General features: G+C 51.2%; 2 protein-coding genes across 5 annotated transcripts; one reads left to right on the top strand and one right to left on the bottom strand.

The window, feature by feature from the left end:
* The first annotated feature begins 978 nt into the window (after nt 1-978).
* On the top strand, nt 979-8,050 carry RNF14 (ring finger protein 14). Of its 4 annotated transcripts, none has more exons than XM_056502043.1 (10): nt 979-1,090; nt 1,526-1,640; nt 2,101-2,281; nt 2,733-2,884; nt 3,176-3,703; nt 4,370-4,598; nt 5,178-5,350; nt 5,852-5,982; nt 6,574-6,650; nt 7,364-8,050. In XM_056502043.1, the coding sequence occupies exons 3-9, from the start codon at nt 2,128-2,130 to the stop codon at nt 6,629-6,631; spliced, it is 1,425 nt and encodes a 474-aa protein (XP_056358018.1). In that variant the 5' UTR covers nt 979-1,090; nt 1,526-1,640; nt 2,101-2,127; the 3' UTR covers nt 6,632-6,650; nt 7,364-8,050. The 4 variants fall into 4 exon arrangements, with proteins under 4 accessions (XP_056358018.1, XP_056358016.1, XP_056358019.1 ...); XM_056502041.1 differs by having other exon boundaries at nt 1,523-1,640; XM_056502044.1 differs by lacking the exon at nt 7,364-8,050 and having other exon boundaries at nt 1,523-1,640; nt 2,138-2,281; nt 6,574-7,218.
* A 278-nt stretch (nt 8,051-8,328) lies between these two features.
* Nucleotides 8,329-12,650, bottom strand: GNPDA1 (glucosamine-6-phosphate deaminase 1). The gene is made up of 6 exons (XM_056502047.1): nt 12,337-12,650; nt 12,165-12,266; nt 10,946-11,128; nt 10,227-10,411; nt 9,488-9,662; nt 8,329-9,226 (listed from the first exon to the last, which is right to left on the bottom strand). Exons 1-6 carry the CDS (start codon nt 12,458-12,460, stop codon nt 9,129-9,131), a joined length of 867 nt encoding a protein of 288 aa, XP_056358022.1. The 5' UTR covers nt 12,461-12,650; the 3' UTR covers nt 8,329-9,128.
* Nucleotides 12,651-19,142: the final 6,492 nt, after the last annotated feature.

The raw sequence follows: 19,142 nt of genomic DNA, 5'->3' as shown, positions 1-19,142 counted from the left end.
TGGCACTCCAGGGAGGGCAGGGAGAGCCAAGGCAGAGTCTTCCATTGCTCTTGGTTTGTGTTAATGCCTGCTCTGGACTCACTCCGATTTGCACTGGAACAGTTGATGGTTACAGGGGGTTTGCAGAGCAGGGGGTGGCTCATCAGCACCTTGATTCCTTAGCCCAGACTGCAGATCAGACTCAGAATGTGCTCCTGGACAGGGGAGTGGGTTTCTCACAACCTCCCCAGCTAATTAGGCCCTGTAAACTCCTTGTCTCTAGTTAAATTAGCTGCTTGTAGGAAGAGTGAATACTTGTATTTCAGCTGCCTATGCTGATAGTTGATTCTGACTTGTTCCTAACTTTTTCTAGCAGGGGTATGCTTGCTTCCACGAGGCCTTCATTTGGAATGCTTGGTTTTTTTGTTTTGGTTTCTTTTTTTCCAGGAAAACCAAGATTTATGACAGATTATGTTGGTTTGTTTTGTTTTGTTAGTTTGTTTTTTTTTCTATGAGCTTTATACAATGATTTGCTTCTAGTACTGATTGTCATTAAACTTGCAAAAATTAATTTGTATGTGTTAAAATCCAAAGCTGAATAACACCCATTCAGTTATTGCAAGAAATAAATGCACTGGATTCTACTGGATCACCTGCTGCAGCTGTTGATTCCGAGGCAGAGAGCGGTGTGGGGGTGGAGGGAAGGGCTGTGTCCCCGCTTCTGTGGCGAGCAAGGAGCTCTGCCGGGCTGCTCCACGAGCTGTGGGGGGTGTGAGCTCAAGCTCCCTGTAATGAATCACAACCATGTTTTAGAAGGGACTCCCAGGGCTCAGTAAATCCAGTAAGTCCAATTCCAGCGCTCCCCCCGTGCCCCTTCCCGGGGAGCCGCTCAGTGCCCGAGCAGCGCCCGCAGCGGGTCTGAGCACCCCGGGCTGGGCCCTCCCGGCCGCCGGGGGAGCTGCGGGGCCGGGCCGGCGCCTCCTCCTCCTCCTGCCGGCGCTTCCCGTCCCTCCCTGTCCCTTCCCGTCCCTCCCCGCCGCCCCTCCGTGAGGGGCAGGGCCGGACCCCCCTCGCTGTCCCCGGCCCGCTCGGCGCGGCCACGGCTGCCCCGGTGAGGAGCGGGCGAGGGAGGGTGAGCGGGGCCGGGCCGGGCCGGGCTGGGCTGGGCTGGGCTCTCTGCCGGGGGCTGTGGGGCCGGGTCGGGCTGGGCCGGGCTGGGCCGGGCTGGGCTGGGCTCTCTGCCGGGGGCTGTGGGGCTGGGCCGGGCTGGGCTGGGCTCGGCTCTCTGCCGGGGGCTGTGGGGCCGGGCCGGGCCGGGCTGGGCTCTCTGCCGGGGCCGGAGCCGCCATCGCCGCGGCAGAGCCGGGCCTGGAGCCCCGCGGTCATTCCGGACCCGTCACCGCAGGGTCGGGGTGCCCCAGCCCAGCCCGGCCCGGCCCCGCAGCTCCTGCGGCTGCCAATGAGCCCCAAGCCCTGAGCGAGCTGCCGGCACTTTAACCCCGAGGGGACTTTAACCCGAGCCTGTGGTGATGTTTGTCCGCAGCAGCCCCAGGCCGGGGCCAGCGCCGTGTTCGGGCCCGGAGGGACGGGAGGAGCCGGGCCCGGAGGGATGGTCGGGGAGCGGCTCCTCCGCTCGGCCTCTGCGCGGCTCTGACCGAAAGGTAACTCGTGGAACTGCTTCATTTCCCTAAATGTAGAGCTGAGATGCTCCACGAGTGCATCTGCAAGATGCCCGAACAGGATTTCTGATATTTTCTGCCCTTTTTCTGATATTGTCAATCACAAATGGGACTGTTTTCCCTGTTTGAGTTAGAGCACGGGGTAAGAACTACTGTTAGTAATTCATTTCTCATGTGTTTTTTGGGGGTCTGTTTTCTTCTAAACATCAGTGAAATGTCCCTGTGTCACCTGTGCCATCTCCATATTTCATTATTTCCCCCCCCCTTACAGCTGTCTTTACCTACTAACAATCAGTTTACTTTGTGACTTTTCAATATTTTGTTGTTTTTTGGGTTTTTTTTTTTAGCTTTACCTGGGTTTTTGTAAAGCTTACTATGCTATAAAATAGATGCCTCAGGTTGATAATTGGAATGTGATGCATTAACTTGGTTGATGTTGCAGAGTGGTGGTAACTCTAGAGAAAATTAAATGTCTTCAGAGGACAAGGAGGCTCAGGAGGACGAGCTGCTGGCTCTGGCCAGCATCTACGATGAGGATGAGTTTAAGAGAGCAGAGTCTGCCCAGGGAGGAGAAACAAGAATTTGTCTGGAGTTGCCTCAAGACTTCAAAATTTTTGTGAGGGGTGAGTTGAGATGTTTTGTATTATCCCAAGGGAGGCTTTGCCAAGCTCAGGTGGTTGTTAGGGAGTGACCTGAGGGAACAGTGACTGGACAAAGCTGTGGCTCACCCTGTGCTGTGCTTGTTGGGGATTGTGTTTGAGCAGTTCAATCCTCATACACAGAACATCTTCAGTACATTTTAAAATCACAGATGAGTAATAGCACTTCTTCAGAATAATGAAGTTAGTTTATTGGGTTTTTATTCCCTCTGACATTTCATAGTGCTGCTGTTAACTGCTTTTATCACACACCTCCAACCCTGTGACATTTTACTGCACTGAGAGTTTTGTTATTTAGGGTGGAACAAATAGTTTTAACCCCAGAAACACATCAAATTAACAGACATGGGGAGCTGTCAGAAACAGCAGCAGTTGGTTAGTTTTCATTTCTGTGTTATTTCTCCCCCTGGCTCAGGCAGTTCCACAGAGAGCCTCCAGAGCAGTGGGTTCGAGTACTCCGTGTGCTTCCTGCCTCCCCTCGTGCTGAATTTCGAGCTCCCACCTGACTACCCATCGACCTCACCACCCCTGTTCACCCTCAGTGGGAAATGGCTCTCCCAGGCCCAGGTTTGCACAGCATTTTTTACATTTTGGCTGCTGAGGAAGTTAATAATTCACAGTTAAACAAAGTAAAAAACCAATGATGGTTGGTTCTTCTTTTGTCTCTTGCTGGTGTTCATTTGATTACTGTTCTGAGGAAGGAAAACTTGCATCTGTGAGAAGTAGTTTATGTGTATTTTACAGATAAAAACTGCTGAGTCTGAAATCAAAGTTTGCAGTAAGGACTGTGTGAGGGGAGGAGCCCAGTAAGGAGTTACTCAGACTTACTGAAATCTGGAATTCTTTGTTCTTTCCCAGCTCAGTGCTCTTTGCAAGCACTTGGACAATGTGTGGGAAGAGAACCGAGGCTGTGTGGTCCTGTTTGCCTGGATGCAGTTCCTGAAGGAGGAAACGTTGAATTACCTGAATATTTCATCACCATACGAGCTGAAAATGTGCCCTCAGGGGAAGGGGCAGAGCTGGACACCTGGGGGGCCCCTCGAGACTGGGAAAGACTGTGGGGGTGCCACAGGCTCTGCCACAGCTGAGGAGGAAATCATGGATGCCAGGGCTGTGCAGGATGTGGAGTCCTTGTCCAGTCTGATCAGGGAGATCTTGGACTTCGACCAGGCCCAGAGGAGGAGGTGCTTTAACAGTAAGATGTACTTGTGCAGCATCTGCTTCTGTGAGAAGCTGGGCAGTGAGTGCATGCACTTCACTGAGTGCAGCCACGTGTACTGCAAAGCCTGCCTGAAGGACTACTTTGAAATCCAGATCAGGGATGGACAGGTGCACTGCCTCAACTGCCCCGAGCCCAAGTGTTCTTCTGTCGCCACTCCAGGCCAGGTAATTCCCCTGCACGGGGGCTGGGGAGCTCTGGAATCAAGTTCAGGGCCAGGCTGTGGCTCTGCATGGTGGACATTGGCAGTCACAGAGTCATTTAGGTGGGAAAAGACCTCCAGGATCACCAAGTACAGCCTTTGACCCAATCCCACCATGTCATGAAGTTCCACATCCTTGTTCACCTCCAGGGATGCGCACCCCAGACCTCCCTGGGCAGCCCCTGCCAAGGCTTGACCACTCTTTCCATGAGGAAATTCCTCCTGGTGTCCAACCTGACCCTCCCCTGGCACAGCCTGAGGCTGTTCCCTCTGTCCTGGGAGCAGATCTTTGATCCCCTGTGACCTGTTGGAGAATCTGAAGTGGATTCATCCCAGCTGTTGGTGCCTTTTCACTGACTTGCTGTTTGTTGCTGCAGCAGGCTCAGAATTACAGATGGAAGGAATCAGAGAATCCCAGACTGGTTTGGGTTGGAAGGGACCTTAAAGCCCACTCAGTGCCACCCCTGCCATGGCAGGGACACCTCCCACTGTCCCAGGCTGTCCAAGCTGCAGTGTCCAGCCTGGCCTGGAACACTTCCAGGGATCCAGGGGCAGCCACAGCTGCTCTGGGCACTGTGTGCCAGGGCTGAGGGCTGTGGGTGAAGGCTTTGCCTGCTGTGGCTGTTTGCAGGTGAAGGAGCTGGTGGGGGAGGAGCTGTTTGCCCGCTATGACCGCCTGCTGCTGCAGTCCAGCCTGGACCTGATGGCTGACGTGGTGTATTGCCCCCGGCCCGGCTGCCAGACCCCCGTGATGCAGGAGCCAGGCTGCACCATGGGCATCTGCTCCTGCTGCAACTACGCCTTCTGCACCCTCTGCAGGATGACTTACCATGGGGTGTCCCCCTGCAAGGTCACTGCAGGTGAGTCCCCTCCCCCTGGGCTCCACTGTCACACCCACACACTAAATCTTGGCTGGAAAAGTCCAAAGTTGAGCAGGGGAGCTCCTCACCCTGAGCTCTCTGGAAGCTGCATTCATTTGGAGGAGGGCTGTTGCTGGCAGTTAAATATTCTTTTGGTGAGACTCCTCTAAACTGCTGATTGTCAGGTGCTGAGAGGCTGTAGCAGGGGAAGTATTACTTTATATTTTCACTGCTTTGTATTGTCAGAGTTAATACTGAAATCAGGTGAAAGCTTCTCTGTCTGGCCTCAAAATCCTGTGACAGAATTTTATTAAATATATAGTCAGAAAAAAAAATTCAATTTTTAGTTTATTTTACATTGTTCTAATTTCATCAATAGACCTTTTTTATAATAAAACAGTGTAAAACTGCTGAATTTTGGGGCAGAGTGGTTTTAATATTGTCATCTTATGTATTTTAATAGTTTTCTTGCTTTTTAATTCATTATGTTAATTGTTTTTTGAGAATCTTTATGCTATAATTAGCTGGACTCCTATATCTTTCAAAAGCTGTCTGGTTTGGTTTGATTTTGCCCCCCAGAGAAGTTAATGGATTTGAGGAATGAATATTTAGAAGCAGATGAGACAACTAAAAGATTTTTGGAACAACGCTATGGCAAGAGAGTGATTCAGAAAGCCCTGGAGGAGATGGAGAGTAAAGAATGGCTGGAGAAGAACTCCAAGTCTTGTCCTTGCTGTGGGACCCACATCGAGGTGAGTGAGGAGGGAAAGGCTGGGGATCCATGGAGCAGAAAGTAACCCACAAGGAGGCAGTTCTGGGTGTACAGGAGCCTCTGGGGAGAGGAGATCTCTAGGGAATGCTAAGAGAACTTTCCATTTCTGTGTGACATGGAAAAGGAGGCAAGGTGATGTTTGTGGATCCCAAGGACTGGAGTACAAACAGTGTCTGGTGGTCAGGCTCCCACACTTAACAGATCCCTGTGTGAATTCTTTAGTTTTCCAAGTGTTTCAGGCTACCTCTGGTTCACACTAGAGCCAGGAAACCAATCCAGCTTCAGAAAAATACTAGCTTCCATTATTTTTAGTATTATAACAAATTTCCAGTGCTGGGATTCCGGCTCCCAGTGAAAATATCTGTGTGTGGTGGAGCCAGGGGGGGATGTGTTCACTGACTGCTGTGGTCCTGAGGGCAGAGAGGGACTGAAGCCTGCCACAGCAGGGTCTGTTATCACCATTTCCTGGTTTTTTCCCCAGAAGCTGGATGGGTGTAACAAGATGACCTGCACAGGGTGCATGCAGTATTTCTGCTGGCTCTGCATGGGCTCCCTGTCCCGGGCCAACCCCTACCGGCACTTCAGCGACCCCTCCTCCCCCTGCTTCAACAGGTCGGTGCTCCAGGGGCCTCCTCCACTGCTGCTGCACCTCTTTTCTACTTTTCCTTACAGTCTCTCCCACATTCCTACCTGAAGTTTTTAGCTGCAGTTTAAGACCCAGTTTCTCCTCTCAAATATTTGCACTAACAGTAAAAATCAGGAGTGATTCGGGATGTGGTTTTGCTCTTTAAAAACTTTGGTTTTAAAACTCTGGAGGAGTTTTCTTGATTCTTTTTAATCAGGTCATGACCTCACCCTTTCTGTGCTGCCACAGCCTGCAGGGGCTTCCCTGCCACTGCTCAGGAGCAGCTTGAGGATTTGGGGAGGAGCTGCTTTGAGGAGCTGCAGATTTGCCTCACATTCCCTTGGGGAAGAGCCAAGAGACAGAGGTGCTACTGTGGGACAGGGACATACTGTGACAGGCAGGTCACAGGAGGGTGACAATGGCAGCCTCTCTTGGCCCTTCCACAGGGCACAGATGGTGGTTTGTGATACTGAAAAAACCAGGGGAACTTGCTGTACTGTTGTTCCATTTAGGGTGATACTTTTTTTAACTTTTTTTTTTTTTTTAAGCCCTGATATCACTGATTTTCTATCTTGCAGATTGTTTCAAGCCATGCACGATGGGGAGTTCTGGGAAGTGGAAGATGATGATCAGTAGCTTCCTCCAGCACCAAAAGGTGAACAAAGCAGAGACAGATGCCTTTTGTGTGTCCTTTGTTTGCTTTTCACTTCCATTGTGTGACAGAAGAGTGGTAACTGCCCTGCAGTGCAGGACACTCACACCTCAGAGCCTGTTGCCAAAACCAAAGGTGACTTTTCCCCATCCTGGGATCAGGATCATCATGGAATGCCCAAACAAACATGTCTGTTATTAAACAAGTCAGAAATTGGAAAACCATTGGAAAAATAGACACTAAGAGGTGCCCCTTTTCTAAAAGCCAGCAGACAAAGCTGAAGCCTCAAACCCTGGAAGTATTTTGGAATTTCCTTTAGGGAGATTGACCCTTGGAGACTTTTGGATTGTGAACATTGTGGGGTTTGGGGTGGTTTGGTGGAGGTCTGGTGCTCTCTCTGGAGCTGCTTAGACTGGGGGAGTTTTCTGATACAATACAGAAAATTTCTTCCATATTCAGCAACAAAGTTTGTTGCTTTTATTAATTTCTTGGTGTGCTTCTCTGAAAAGCAGCTCCTGGCTCTGTCACTGGTACTTTCTAATGACATTAAAGCTGATTTTCCCCAACCTTTCTCACTGGCTGCTGTGCCTGAGCCTTTGCATCCCTGAGAGCTTGGGCAGAAAATGACCAACAGCCACTTCAGGGATTTCTGTGAGGTTGGTGCCTCCCAGTGTTGCTGTTGGATTCCCTCATGTTGCCTGTCCTTGTTTTGGCAGGGGTGAGTGCCAAGGCAGTGAGCTGAGGATGTGACCAGTGAGGGTGAAAAGGAAGAGATGAACTTGAATTCTTCAAGATACTATTACCTTGTGTTCTCAGTTGATGAAGTAATTTATTTTTTATTAATTCTTCATATAAGAAATTTGATGGTTGATACTTTTGCTTCTGGACTAGATCCTTTATTTCTATTGGTTTTGCACTTGAAATTATTTCAGAAACCAAATTGTTTCTCCTAAAATCTCAGCAAGTGGTTTTGAGAATATGAAGGTGATTAATGGAGGCAAACACTGATTTTTGACAAGTTTTTCCACTTGCAGAACAGTCTAAAAGTTTATTTGGAAACTAAAGCTGCATGTGCTTTGTTCAAGAGCAGTGGGGCCTGGATGGAAAGCTCTGGAGCTGGGACTCCTCAGGAACTCAGGGTGGTCACAGCTCACTCAGTTCTGACTGAGAGTTGGTAAATGTATCCTGGATGTTTGGCCAGAATGAACAGTGCTCAGTTCCCTCTGCAGAGGAGGAGTCTGCACTGTTGGAACTGGCACAGAGATTAAAAAGATGAAAGGAGGAGCAAATCCCACCTCAGCTGAAGCTCTAGGTCAGTGTGTAGGAAAAGTGCACATTGTGTATGGTTTGAGTTGTATTTCCTGCACCTTTCACATGCACTAAATTCACTTTAAGATGATAAACACAGTGTTCCTGTTTGTCTTCCTTGTGGCATAGATTTGGCAGCACAGGTGTGCCCAGGTGATGCTGGGAATGGGACAGCCCAGAGCTCCCACCTGCAGCACAGGATGTTTCTGCTCATGGGATTTCCATGTCTGCAAAGTGCCCTCCCACCCCCAGGGCCCTGCTCTTCCCTCAGAGAACAACTGGGCAAGGAAGGGGGGAGCAGCAGGAGCTCTTCCCACCAAACTGCCTCCAGGACAGCTTTGGTACCATGAGTACACTGAGACCAAGCACCAGATACAGTCAAGTATCACCATTTTAAAAAAATTAAAGACATTTAGTGAAGAAAGCTACATTACAGATGAACAATTTATAAAATTTCTGTATAAAGAAAATAAAGGTTGCCCAGTTTTCTTGCCCCTCTTGTGAGAGCATTGGATAGGAATCCCAGGAATAACCTTTCAGAACTGGTGGTGTCTTGGCTGTTGTCCACCTGTGAGGTGTGTGTAATCCAACAGAAGCAGAGCCTGCACAGCCCTGGGGATCCTGTCCCACTGCTTGGCTGTTCCCACAGTGGGGTTTCATCCTCTCCAGCCTGGGCATCCTGTCTCCACTCAGGCCCCACTGTCCCTTCTCATCTTCTTCCTGCCCTCTGGGTGCTGCTCTGAGCTTCCCTTCTCCAGGATTCTAATGCAGGAGTGTTTCATGGAAGTGGAAGGAATAACATGAGGTACTTGTCCTAGTTGCAAGGAATACACCCCAAAGTGATCACCCACTTGTTCCTGCAACCTTGTACTTTCATTTTTCCTCACACTTAGTTCTGCAGCCTTCAGTCCATGATTACAGGCAGTTCACAGATCAAACAACTTATTCTTCATTTACTTCAGAGAGTGGGTGGTAGCAGAAGTTTGTGGAGCACAGAACACTGGATCCTCCTTTGGTTAATTAAGGCAGGTGTTTGGCATCTGTCTCTTTAATGGAGAGAGGGAACCATATGATCATTCTGCTAATTTAAGAACAAATATGAGATCAGTTTCTGCAGCAATTCCCTTTTCTCCCAGCTGTTTTCAGCAGCTGGTTCAGCACTGCCCCAGCACATTAATCACTGTATGGCTTCTTGGACTGGCTCCTCTCTGCTCCCATCTCCTTCATGCTGTACAAGGGCTCCACAAGCTTGTTGTGAACCAGCATTAAACCTGATGGAGAGAGTCAAAGGACAATTTAAGTGGACAAAAAAGGAAAGTTCTCCTTCACTGGATGCTAATGGAATTACACATTACTGTTGTCCTTGTGCCTTTGCTCCCACCCAAGCATTAAGCATCACACTTGTACTACTGTGGTATATTTAAGGAATATACTCCTTTGGCAGTTAATTATACAGCCACACCTCTGCAGAGCATGGCTCAGGGCTCCAAAAGATGTAACAGAACAGCAGCCTGGCCTGGCCAAGCATTCACCTTTGAAGTATTTGACTGTTTTGACTTTGAGCTCCAGCGTGGCGTCCTCGTCGCACACGAACACGGTGTTGGGGTGCTGCTGGAAGGCCGACACCGTCCACATGTGGTTCACCCCATCCTCAATGGCCTTGTACAGAGCAAAGGCTTTGTGGGCTCCTGTGATCAGGATCATCACCTGCACCCCAACACAGAGAGGCAGTCAGGGGCTGGGTCAGGGAGGGCCCAACCACACCCTGCCACACTGAGAATGGTGACACCCCTGTCACCCTCCCCACAGCCTCTGTGTGCTGCTGCTCCTCTGACTGCTTCAGCTCCCAATGAAATCACAGCCTGCTGGGTCACTGGAATGATCCTTTGGGCACCTGTACACTGAGATTTAACAAGTGGAGATCAAGGAATAGACACCAGTAAAAGTCCCACACAGTTTTCACGACCATCTGTGTGACAACAACTCAACCTGATTTCTGCAGTTCCTGTCCAGGTGAGTTTCCTAACCAAAGACACCTTCCCAAACCTTCCTGGCTCCCTGAGGGAACAGCTGCTGCAGGTTACACAAACACAAGTGCCAGCAGAGACGAAGCAAGAGCCTCTCCATGGTGTTGGAGGATGCCAGAGGACAGGAGGATCAAGCATTGTGTGGCAGGAATTCCCTACACCAGAGGACACCTGGCTGCTCCATAACAGGATAACCTTTGGCTGCTCCAGAGGGCCTGCAGGAAGCCACTTCTTCTTTCCTCACCTCTCTGGCATCCATGACAGTGCCAACTCCAACTGTCAAAGCCATGGTGGGCACTTTGGAGAGGTCACCATCAAAGAACCTGGCATTGGCCAGTATGGTGTCCATGGCCAAGGTCTTCACTCGTGTCCTGGACACCAAACTGGATCCTGGCTCGTTGAAGGCAATGTGACCATCAGGGCCAATACCTGGGACAGGGACAGCAGAGCAGGGTCAGCTGTGGGAGCAGGGCCAGCAGCTCTCCCAGGAGAAGGACAATTCCAGGAACACAGAGCCCTGCAATTCCTCTGCTCCAGCTCACATTTGTGTCTGGCAAGAACAGCAAGAGCCCCCTCAGAAGCCACCAGACAATTCCCTGATTGTGCTGGGACAACAACAACAAAGCAAAGTAGGTGGCAGAACCTTATGGCAAACTGATGGGAAGAGCTTGTGTGGGAAAAGATACTCCCAGCAGTTTCCTGTTGCTACTGACAATTGATAAACACTTCATATGTCAGTTCCAGCCCTTCCCATTCCTCCTGCTAACACTTCCTGAATAATTCACTGACTGCACATAGGAATACAAGGCTGCCAGGACACAGCAGTGCCCAGGGCCATAGGCTGTGGGGCAGATTTCACTGCAAATGCACAGAAAATGAACAATCCTGACAATAAACAAGAGCTGGGGAGGACAGGCACAGCTTTGGGACAGGGTTTAGAGGCTGCTGCTCTCGGGTTCTCACCTCCAACAAAGAGCTCGATGCCTCCAGCTGCTTTGATTTTCTCCTCAAATGCATCACACTCAGCCTGGAGATCAGGGGCATTTCCATCCAAGATGTGGACATTTTCTGGTGAGATGTCGATGTGCTTGAAGAAGTTATTCCACATGAAGGAATGGTAACTCTCTGGGTGATCCCTTGGGAGACCTGGTCACAGAACACACAGGACTGAGAACAGCTGGAACAGAATCACCCATAACAAAGCACTCCCACAGCCCTGCAGTGGCTGTGGTGACAGAGCACTACTCTCTGTCCTTTGTCATGCCCTCAGCTTTCAGAGTTGTTTTTATTTCCCTAAATAACAATTAAAATCAGCTCCTGTAAGACATGTACCCATATTAACATACACAGATGTGCAAAAGCAGGTGTGTGCTGTGCCTCATCTGTCAGTACCTTCTCAGCCTTTTCCCCATTTCATATTAGTAAGAATTATTTAAAAACTGTGCAGAAGTCTGGGAAATAATACTTATTATATAATTATTGCATATTTACCCCCCTTTAGTGCTGTAAACCCACACTGGACTGCTTATTCCCTAATGCTTCTTGATTGGGAATATTCACAGAAAAAAACCCTCTTGACCAGGATAAAATTAGCATTAGCAAATCTTTAGCCTGTATGTTTTCACCTTTGGATCTGTTTCTTCTGAGAAGACTGTTTCACCACGACTGCAGAAATGTCAGTGCTTTGCTATCTCAGCAGGAGATAGCAGAGGGCACTCAGGGAACACACTGGTCTTTGTAAGGGACCTTTATAATCCCAGAGCAAAGGCTGAAGTCAGTGCTGCACACTGAGCCTGCAGTGATAAGCTGTGCCTTACCTGGTCAGTGCTGACATACAGCAGTGTCTGTAACAGTGTGTGCAATACTGGGCAACACCCACTATCCACTTTTGTCCATTTGTTCTCAAACCTATGGAAAAATTTCAAATTCCTTCCATAGGTTTTCAAATTGTCCCTCTTTGTTAATTCCCTGGAGGTGTTTAAGGCAAGACTGAATGTGGCACTCTGCCATGACACGGTGTTGTGGGATCACAGGTTGGACTCGATGATCTCCGAAGTCGTTTCCATCCCAACTGATGCTGTAACTGTGAAATGTCATCCCCTTACCTGGGCAGGTGGATTTCGGGCACCGCCAGGCCCCGCCGGGGTAAGGGCCCAGCAGCTCCCGACAGGACAGCACTCACCCACGTACTCGTCCATGTTGAAAGTCTTCACGTACTTGAAGGAGAGGTCGCCGTTGCGGTAATACTCCACCAGCTTGCTGTAGCAGCCCAGCGGGGTGCTGCCTGCGGGGAGCGGCCGCCTCAGCCGGGGCAGGGCCCGCGCTCGGCCCCGGCCCCGGCCCCGCGCACCCACCTGTGGGCAGCCCCAGCGTGAAGAAGCGCCCGGGGCCCGGCCCGAACTGCACGATGCGGTTGCGGATGTACTTGGCCGCCCACTCGCTGGCCTGAGAGTAATTCTCCAGGATGATCAGCTTCATGCTGGGCACCGCCGCTGCCTTGCCGGGATCGCCTTCGCCGGGGATCGCCGCCCGCTCCTGGGATCGCCGCCTTCCCTGCGATCACCGCTGTGCGAAATCGGCGCTTCCTCCCGGCTCGCCCCGGCCCGGGATCACTTCCGAGGGCCGGGAGGCGCCGCCGGGGCCGCCCCGTGGGCGGGCGGAGAGCGCCGGGCCCGGCCGGGAGGGAGCGCGGGGCGGGCGGCGGGACTGAGGGGAGGGCTGGATCCACCGGGAGTGATCCGGGGTGGGTGGGACTGAGAGGCTGGATCCACCGGGAGTGATCCGGGGTGGGTGGGATTGAGGAAGGGCTGGATCCACCGGGAGTGATCCGGGGTGGGTGGGATTGAGAGGCTGGATCCACCGGGAATGATCCAGTGCTGCTGGAATTGAGAGGAGGGGCTGGATCCACCGGGAATGATCCAGTGCTGCTGGAATTGAGAGGAGGGGCTGGATCCACCGGGAATGATCCAGTGCTGCTGGAATTGAGAGGAGGGGCTGGATTCACTGGGAATGATCCAGTGCTGCTGGAATTGAGAGGAAGGGCTGGATCCACCGGGAGTGATCCGGGGTGGGTGGGATTGAGGAAGGGCTGGATCCACCGGGAGTGATCCGGGGTGGGTGGGATTGAGAGGCTGGATCCACCGGGAGTGATCCGGGGTGGGTGGGATTGAGAGGCTGGATCCACCGGGAGTGATCCGGGGTGGGTGGGATTGAGAGGCTGGATCCACCGGGAATGATCCAGTGCTGCTGGAGATGAATTGAGCAGCACGGCTGGATCCACCGGGAATGATCCAGTGCTGCTGGAATTGAGAGGAGGGGCTGGATCCACCGGGAATGATCCAGTGCTGCTGGAATTGAGAGGAGGGGCTGGATCCACCGGGAATGATCCGGTGCGGCTGCTCGGGTGAATCAGTCACCATATTGCGAGTGTGCCTGTTGTCCAAGCAAAGCTGTGGGAAGCAGTGTTTTCTCCAAATGCATTAAAAAGGCCGTAAATATCTCGATGTGGTTCTGCTGGAGTGTCACCATCACAGCAGGAATCCACCCGACTCTGTCCTTCAGCTTTTTAGCCCTAAAGCGAAGCTCCCAGCCTTGTCCCACCAAACGAGCTGCTCTCACGCTTGAACTGTTCTGTAGGGACTCACTTTGGGGCATGCTGCGGTCGTTCTGGGGGATGGAGAGACCACAATCTCTGTCCTTGCTGCTCCTGGCACAGTGGTAACCCCAAAACACCTTCCTGTAGTTGCTCCAGCTGCCTTTAAGCTCTCATGAAAACGTGCCCGACGTCTCCTTGCACAGGCTTGGTTCATTGTTGGGATACAAAGCTCTTACTTCGAAGTTAGACCGATTTTCAATTTCATCAGAAGGAAGAATGAGCTACAAATTGCTTTGCTGGGATGCAGCCCACGCAGTTCCTTCTCATTTTAATAATTTAAATGACCTGGCTAGAACCAGTGCTCCCGGTGTTGTCTCATGCTGGAGAGCCTCGGTTGGCGTTGGGACGGGCAGTGATGGGTGTGCCGGCTGCGGGCAGACACGGCAAGAGTTTGAGGCCAGAGAGACGAAACAAATTCCATGGCCATGTGCTTCCATGGCGGTGTCAGCCCACGGGCAGCTCTCTCGGTGGTGAGGAGCTGACAGCAGCGGCATTCCCCCGCAGGGCAGGGCAGCCTGGGCTCTGGCTCTGTGGGACACAGCTCTCCCTTTGTGCCATCGGGGCCATCTCGGTGCCATGGCTGCCACGGCCGCGGGCAGGAATCACAGCACCGGAGGGCTCAGAGGCACAGGACCGAGGTGCTGGGCTCACCGGGGGCTGTCACCGCTGGGATGGAGGGGATGGATGGCGACCCTGAGGTCTGGACCCTTCCCATCCTGGAGCTGCCTCAGTCCTTTCTCCGGGGTGCTGCGGGCACAAAGGACACCTGGTGAGCGCACACCTGACCTGCACACACACCTGGGAGTTCCCACTTCACCCCAGTTGTGGCACAAGTGCAGTTCCTGGTGCGCAAAGCCAAAACTCCGCAGGAGCACCGGCACCGCCACTGTGCAAAGAATCCTCATGGGATCGCTCGGCGTTACCCTGGAAACGTGGAAATTTGGGAAGAGCAAATCCTGGAGGCACAGCCCGCGTAGGAATGGATGGCAGGAGATACCACGGACTTCCCTCGGCGGTGAGATCTGGGGGTGACTTGCGGGTTGTGGACAGTGTCACCTCATCTTCTGCCTCCCACCTCACCTGCCCCGGCTCTCCTGGGACTGCGGAGAGCTGCTGCCTTTGCCGGCGGCCTCGCAGCCCCCCAGCTGCTCACACAGCTCTTGTGGGGACGGGTTCTGCGAAATCCAAGGAGGGCTCTGACTGCACAGGGCCTGGCTTTCACCTCCCCTGCGAGTGGCTTGGGCAGTGCACAGGGATGCAGGAGGAGCCGACAGCTCCCTGTGACAGCGAACCGTGTTTTGGTGGAAGCAAAAGCTGCAGCAGAGGCAGGCAGGGCCCCCGCGCTGCCCACAGGCGGCACATCCCGCGGATCCACTCGCTCCATCCCCCGCTCCCCGTGACTCGCATGCCGGGTATTTTTAGGTATGATAATTTCTACCCGTTATTGTTCCTGCGTTTACAGCGAGCTGTTCCCATGCTGAAGAACTTCCTGATGTCTGAACAGGCTGATTTTCCTTCCTTGCAAAAGCAGCAGATGGAAGGAAACAAACACTTCTCTTCAGGAGAAGTTGAAGTTTAATGGGGGAGCTCTAACCAGCACAGTATTTTCTTTTGCCCCATCTTGAAGGTATCAGAGTCAGTGGTGCTCAGAGACCAGGGCTTTTGCTATTGGGAAATGCTTGGGAGCACTGGGATTCTTTCCTGAAACAGCAACAATTAAAAAATTATCTCAATGAAGAATCCTCTCTCCAAATCCTGTAATTAAAGAGTCTTTTTAATATCCACCATCAGTCACCTCTTCCTGCTCCAGCATGTTCCATTTACCTTCTGACCCCAATTTATAAGAAAAGGAGAAATCATAGATCTGGAGGGGAGCTGCTCTTTCCTGCAAGTCCCACTCATATTTTAGCTCTCCCAGCAGTGCCCAAATCCTAGTTAGGATATTTTCGGGGTCACAACAAGCTGATGTGTAGGGCAATGCATGAACAGGCAGTTCTGGAGAGCACCCATGCCAGACCCTCCCCATTTTTCAGGCAAGGCTTCCATAACAAAGCTGTCAGGACTTCACTCCTCACCAGGTTCAAAACTGCCAGTGTAAGCAGTAAGGGATTTAATCTGGATAGCAAGGTTAAATTAACCATTGGTTAATTGTGATTTCTCCAGTAGGCTGAAGAAATAACAGAGCAACAAAGGACATTGGTGAAAGCAGTGAGTTGGGGCCCCTAAATCAGGCTGGACTGAGGCAATTTGGATCTCAGCTCTGCCTTGCCCCGAGCACCATCCAGCACAACTCACTGCACCACTCCACATCCCTCGCTTCTGCTGGGTTTCAGAGGAGGAGAACTCTCATTGGGAAAATCTTCCAACTCAATGCTGCTGTTGTTTTCATCCCTCCTCCTCACAATACTCGTGGCTTATTGGGGCGTAATTTTCCACCCAGTGACCAGGGCAGTGCTTCCACCGCGCTCAGCACGGGCTGACGTGTGGCTGTGCTCACTGGGGCTCTGCTCGTGCCAGCAGACCCGAGGTGACCGAGTGCCTTTTGTTGTTGCAACAAACCCTGAAATTGCAGCTGCCTGCGCGTCCAAAACCCTGTTCAGAGCCCACACCTGCAGAACCTGCTGCTTCCAAGGAGTGGGGCAGCTTCCTTGGGCAGGGTCACAGAATGGTTTGGGTGGGATGGGACCTTAGGATTACCCAGTTTCACTCCCTGCCATGAGCATTCCACCATCCCAGGTGGCTCCAAGCCTGATCCAACACAACCCTAGGCACTTCCAGGGATGGGCCAGTCACAGCTTGGATTTTTTGGGCAAAAAGGTCAAAGATGATTCTAATACAAGATGGTCCCAAGCACCAAAAGTCCTTGTGGCCAAGTGATGTTTTGGGGAGGAGCATCTGTTAGACAGCATTTATTAATTCCTAACAAATCTCTCCAGCTTAATTATACAACTCTAATTCAGGATGTCATTCCCCAGTGGGAAATGACACCTATATATATTCAAACCCTGTGAATCCAGTTCTTGCACATGGAGTGTCTCTGCCTTCAGGGACACAGGAGCACTTTCGAATTGATGATGAAAAGGTTTTTGTCATTTGAACATTTTGATTTGTTTTTAATTGGGTAATTTAGCACTAAAAAGTTAGAAGAAAGATCTAGTTTTAATGTCCTGCTCAGTTCTTACTAGTTTAGCTTACACACCCTGCTTTTGAGGTTTATTATTTAGCTTTTAGTGATCAATATTTATTACAAAGTGCAGATTAAAAGTGTTCCCATAGTAATTAAAGGAACACATGTAGAGCTCCAAGATTTCAGAAGACTCACTCAATTTCACTTCTGTCATACTTTCAATTGCTTTCAAATACTTTCCCAGCACATCCCGTACGGAAGTCACTAAAATCAATGACTTCAAGCTTCAAGTGTCTCTTGGGAGAAAAGACATTTTGTACTGGAGAGAAAGACAAAAAAACACAGGAGAGGCATGAAGTGATTTGCCTCAAACCATTTGGGAAATGAAAGCAGAACCAGTCATGTGCTGTAACCACAGCATCATCTTTCTACTGAGCTTCCCCACCTAAGAAAATAAAAATAAATACAGGGAGAGCAGCTGGAAGAAATTGCCCTTACCCCTCTGGAGTCAGTCATGCTCAGACTAGATGGACTAATTAGGCCATGATTTGCCTCCACTGGCCCCAAAATGGCTTTGACACAAATGGTTTCACCATTTCTCCAGGATACGTTCCAGCATCTTCTCTGAGGACATTCACAGGTTGAATCTTATTTTAGTCTCTGTGTTGTCCATGTCAATCACTGTGCAGCTAATTAGCACTGCTGCTACAGCCTGACTTAGGGATGTAATCCCACCTCAGCAGTGAGTAAATCCTTGCATGTCATCAGGACAGCTCCTCACTGCAGGGAAATTCTCAGTGCAAATTGTGAATCCTCTGGAAAGGTGAAACCAGAGTCTGTCAGTGCCTGCAGCTCTTGTTCCAGCTCCTTCAAAGGCACCTGTGTTGCAAGAACCCTGCCTTGTCCTTGTGTCTCCAGCAATTCTCAGGAGTCCTTCTCTGAGTTTATTCATGGCTAAAATCCTTCACGGTTCCTGCCTCTCCTTCAGCATGGGATGTTCATTCATCTCACTAAGACATCGATGAACTCCCTACCCCTTAAAGGCAAAATACAGGAAGAAAAGAATCCAGGCTGATTATGGTATGGAATAATGAGCATTGAGGCCTGTATTTATGACTGAGTGTGCAGTTCAAAACCATGTCCTCGGGCTTCAGTGCTTGCAACTCTCTGAATCTGCAGTTTGGAATCCCAGCGGGGCTGATTCAGCCTTCCTCATCCTAAAGCTGATATATTTAAATCTCATCCACCTTAGGGATTGATGTGGGTAATTTTGTGCAAGCCTAACTAGAGCTGAACTGTGCATATAGAAAACAAATGTTCCACAAGCTGAGAAGTCTTTTGGCCAATGTAACACTGAAGAACTCAGTTCAAACCAACTTCTCTCACTGCGTGGTTTCCTACACGTGCTCCTTTTGGAAGGAAGGAGCTCAACACCATCTGCTCCCTGTGGATGTGGAAGAGCTGAGGCCAACACCTCGTGTTTGGTGCAGCAGTCTGTGACTGGGATGGGTGGGGTCATGTGTGACCCAGGCTTGGTCAGCATGGCTCAGACAGGGCTGGTTTCTCTGTGCTGGCTCTGGTGTGTCCCTGCTGAGGCAGCATTGTTTGTCAGCGTGGCCTCACACCAATTTCCTGACTCCCTAAGTTTCACTAACACATCCTGTGACAGCTTCCACTCTGAAAATGATACTTGAGTTCCACAATGTGCATTATATGCAGTGCACAGAGCATGTGGGGTCACTCCTGCAGCTCCGGTGGTGCTGGGGACACGCTGCTGGCTCTCGGTGTTCCTGCAGGCAGTGGCACTCCAGCTCCAGGCTGCTTCTGGGCACCCTCCAGCCCAGGGGAGCTGTCCTGGCTGGAAACCAGCCCAGCAGAGAGGATCTGGGGGTGCTGTTGACAGCAGCTGAACATGAACCAGTGGCACCTGGTCTCAGCAATAGTGTGGCAGCAGGAGCAGGGCAGGGGACTGTCCCTGTGCGGGCACTGCTGAGGTCACACAGTGAGTGCTGTGCTCAGTTCTGGGCCCCTCAATTTGGGAAGGACAGGGAGGGGCTGGAGCTGGGAAGGGGCTGGAGCCCAGGAGGGGCTGAGGGAGCTGGAAAGGGGCTCAGAAGGAGAAAAGGAGGCTCAGGGGGAATTTCTGGCTCTGCACAACTCCATGACAGGAGGGGACAGCCGGGGGGATTTGGGATCTGCTGAACAGGGACAGGAGGAGAGGGAACAGCCTCAGGCTGGGCAGGGGAGGCTCAGGGTGGGCAGCAGCAGGAATTTCCCCATGGAAAGGGAGCTCAGGGATTGGAACTGCCCAGGGAGGGTTGGGCCCCCATCCCTGGAGGTGGCACTGAGTGCTCTGGGCTGGGAGCAAGGTGACGATC

Source organism: Oenanthe melanoleuca, chromosome 13, assembly GCF_029582105.1.
Source record: "Oenanthe melanoleuca isolate GR-GAL-2019-014 chromosome 13, OMel1.0, whole genome shotgun sequence".
NCBI lineage: Eukaryota > Metazoa > Chordata > Aves > Passeriformes > Muscicapidae > Oenanthe > Oenanthe melanoleuca.
This window is presented reverse-complemented; position numbering and strand designations above follow the sequence as displayed.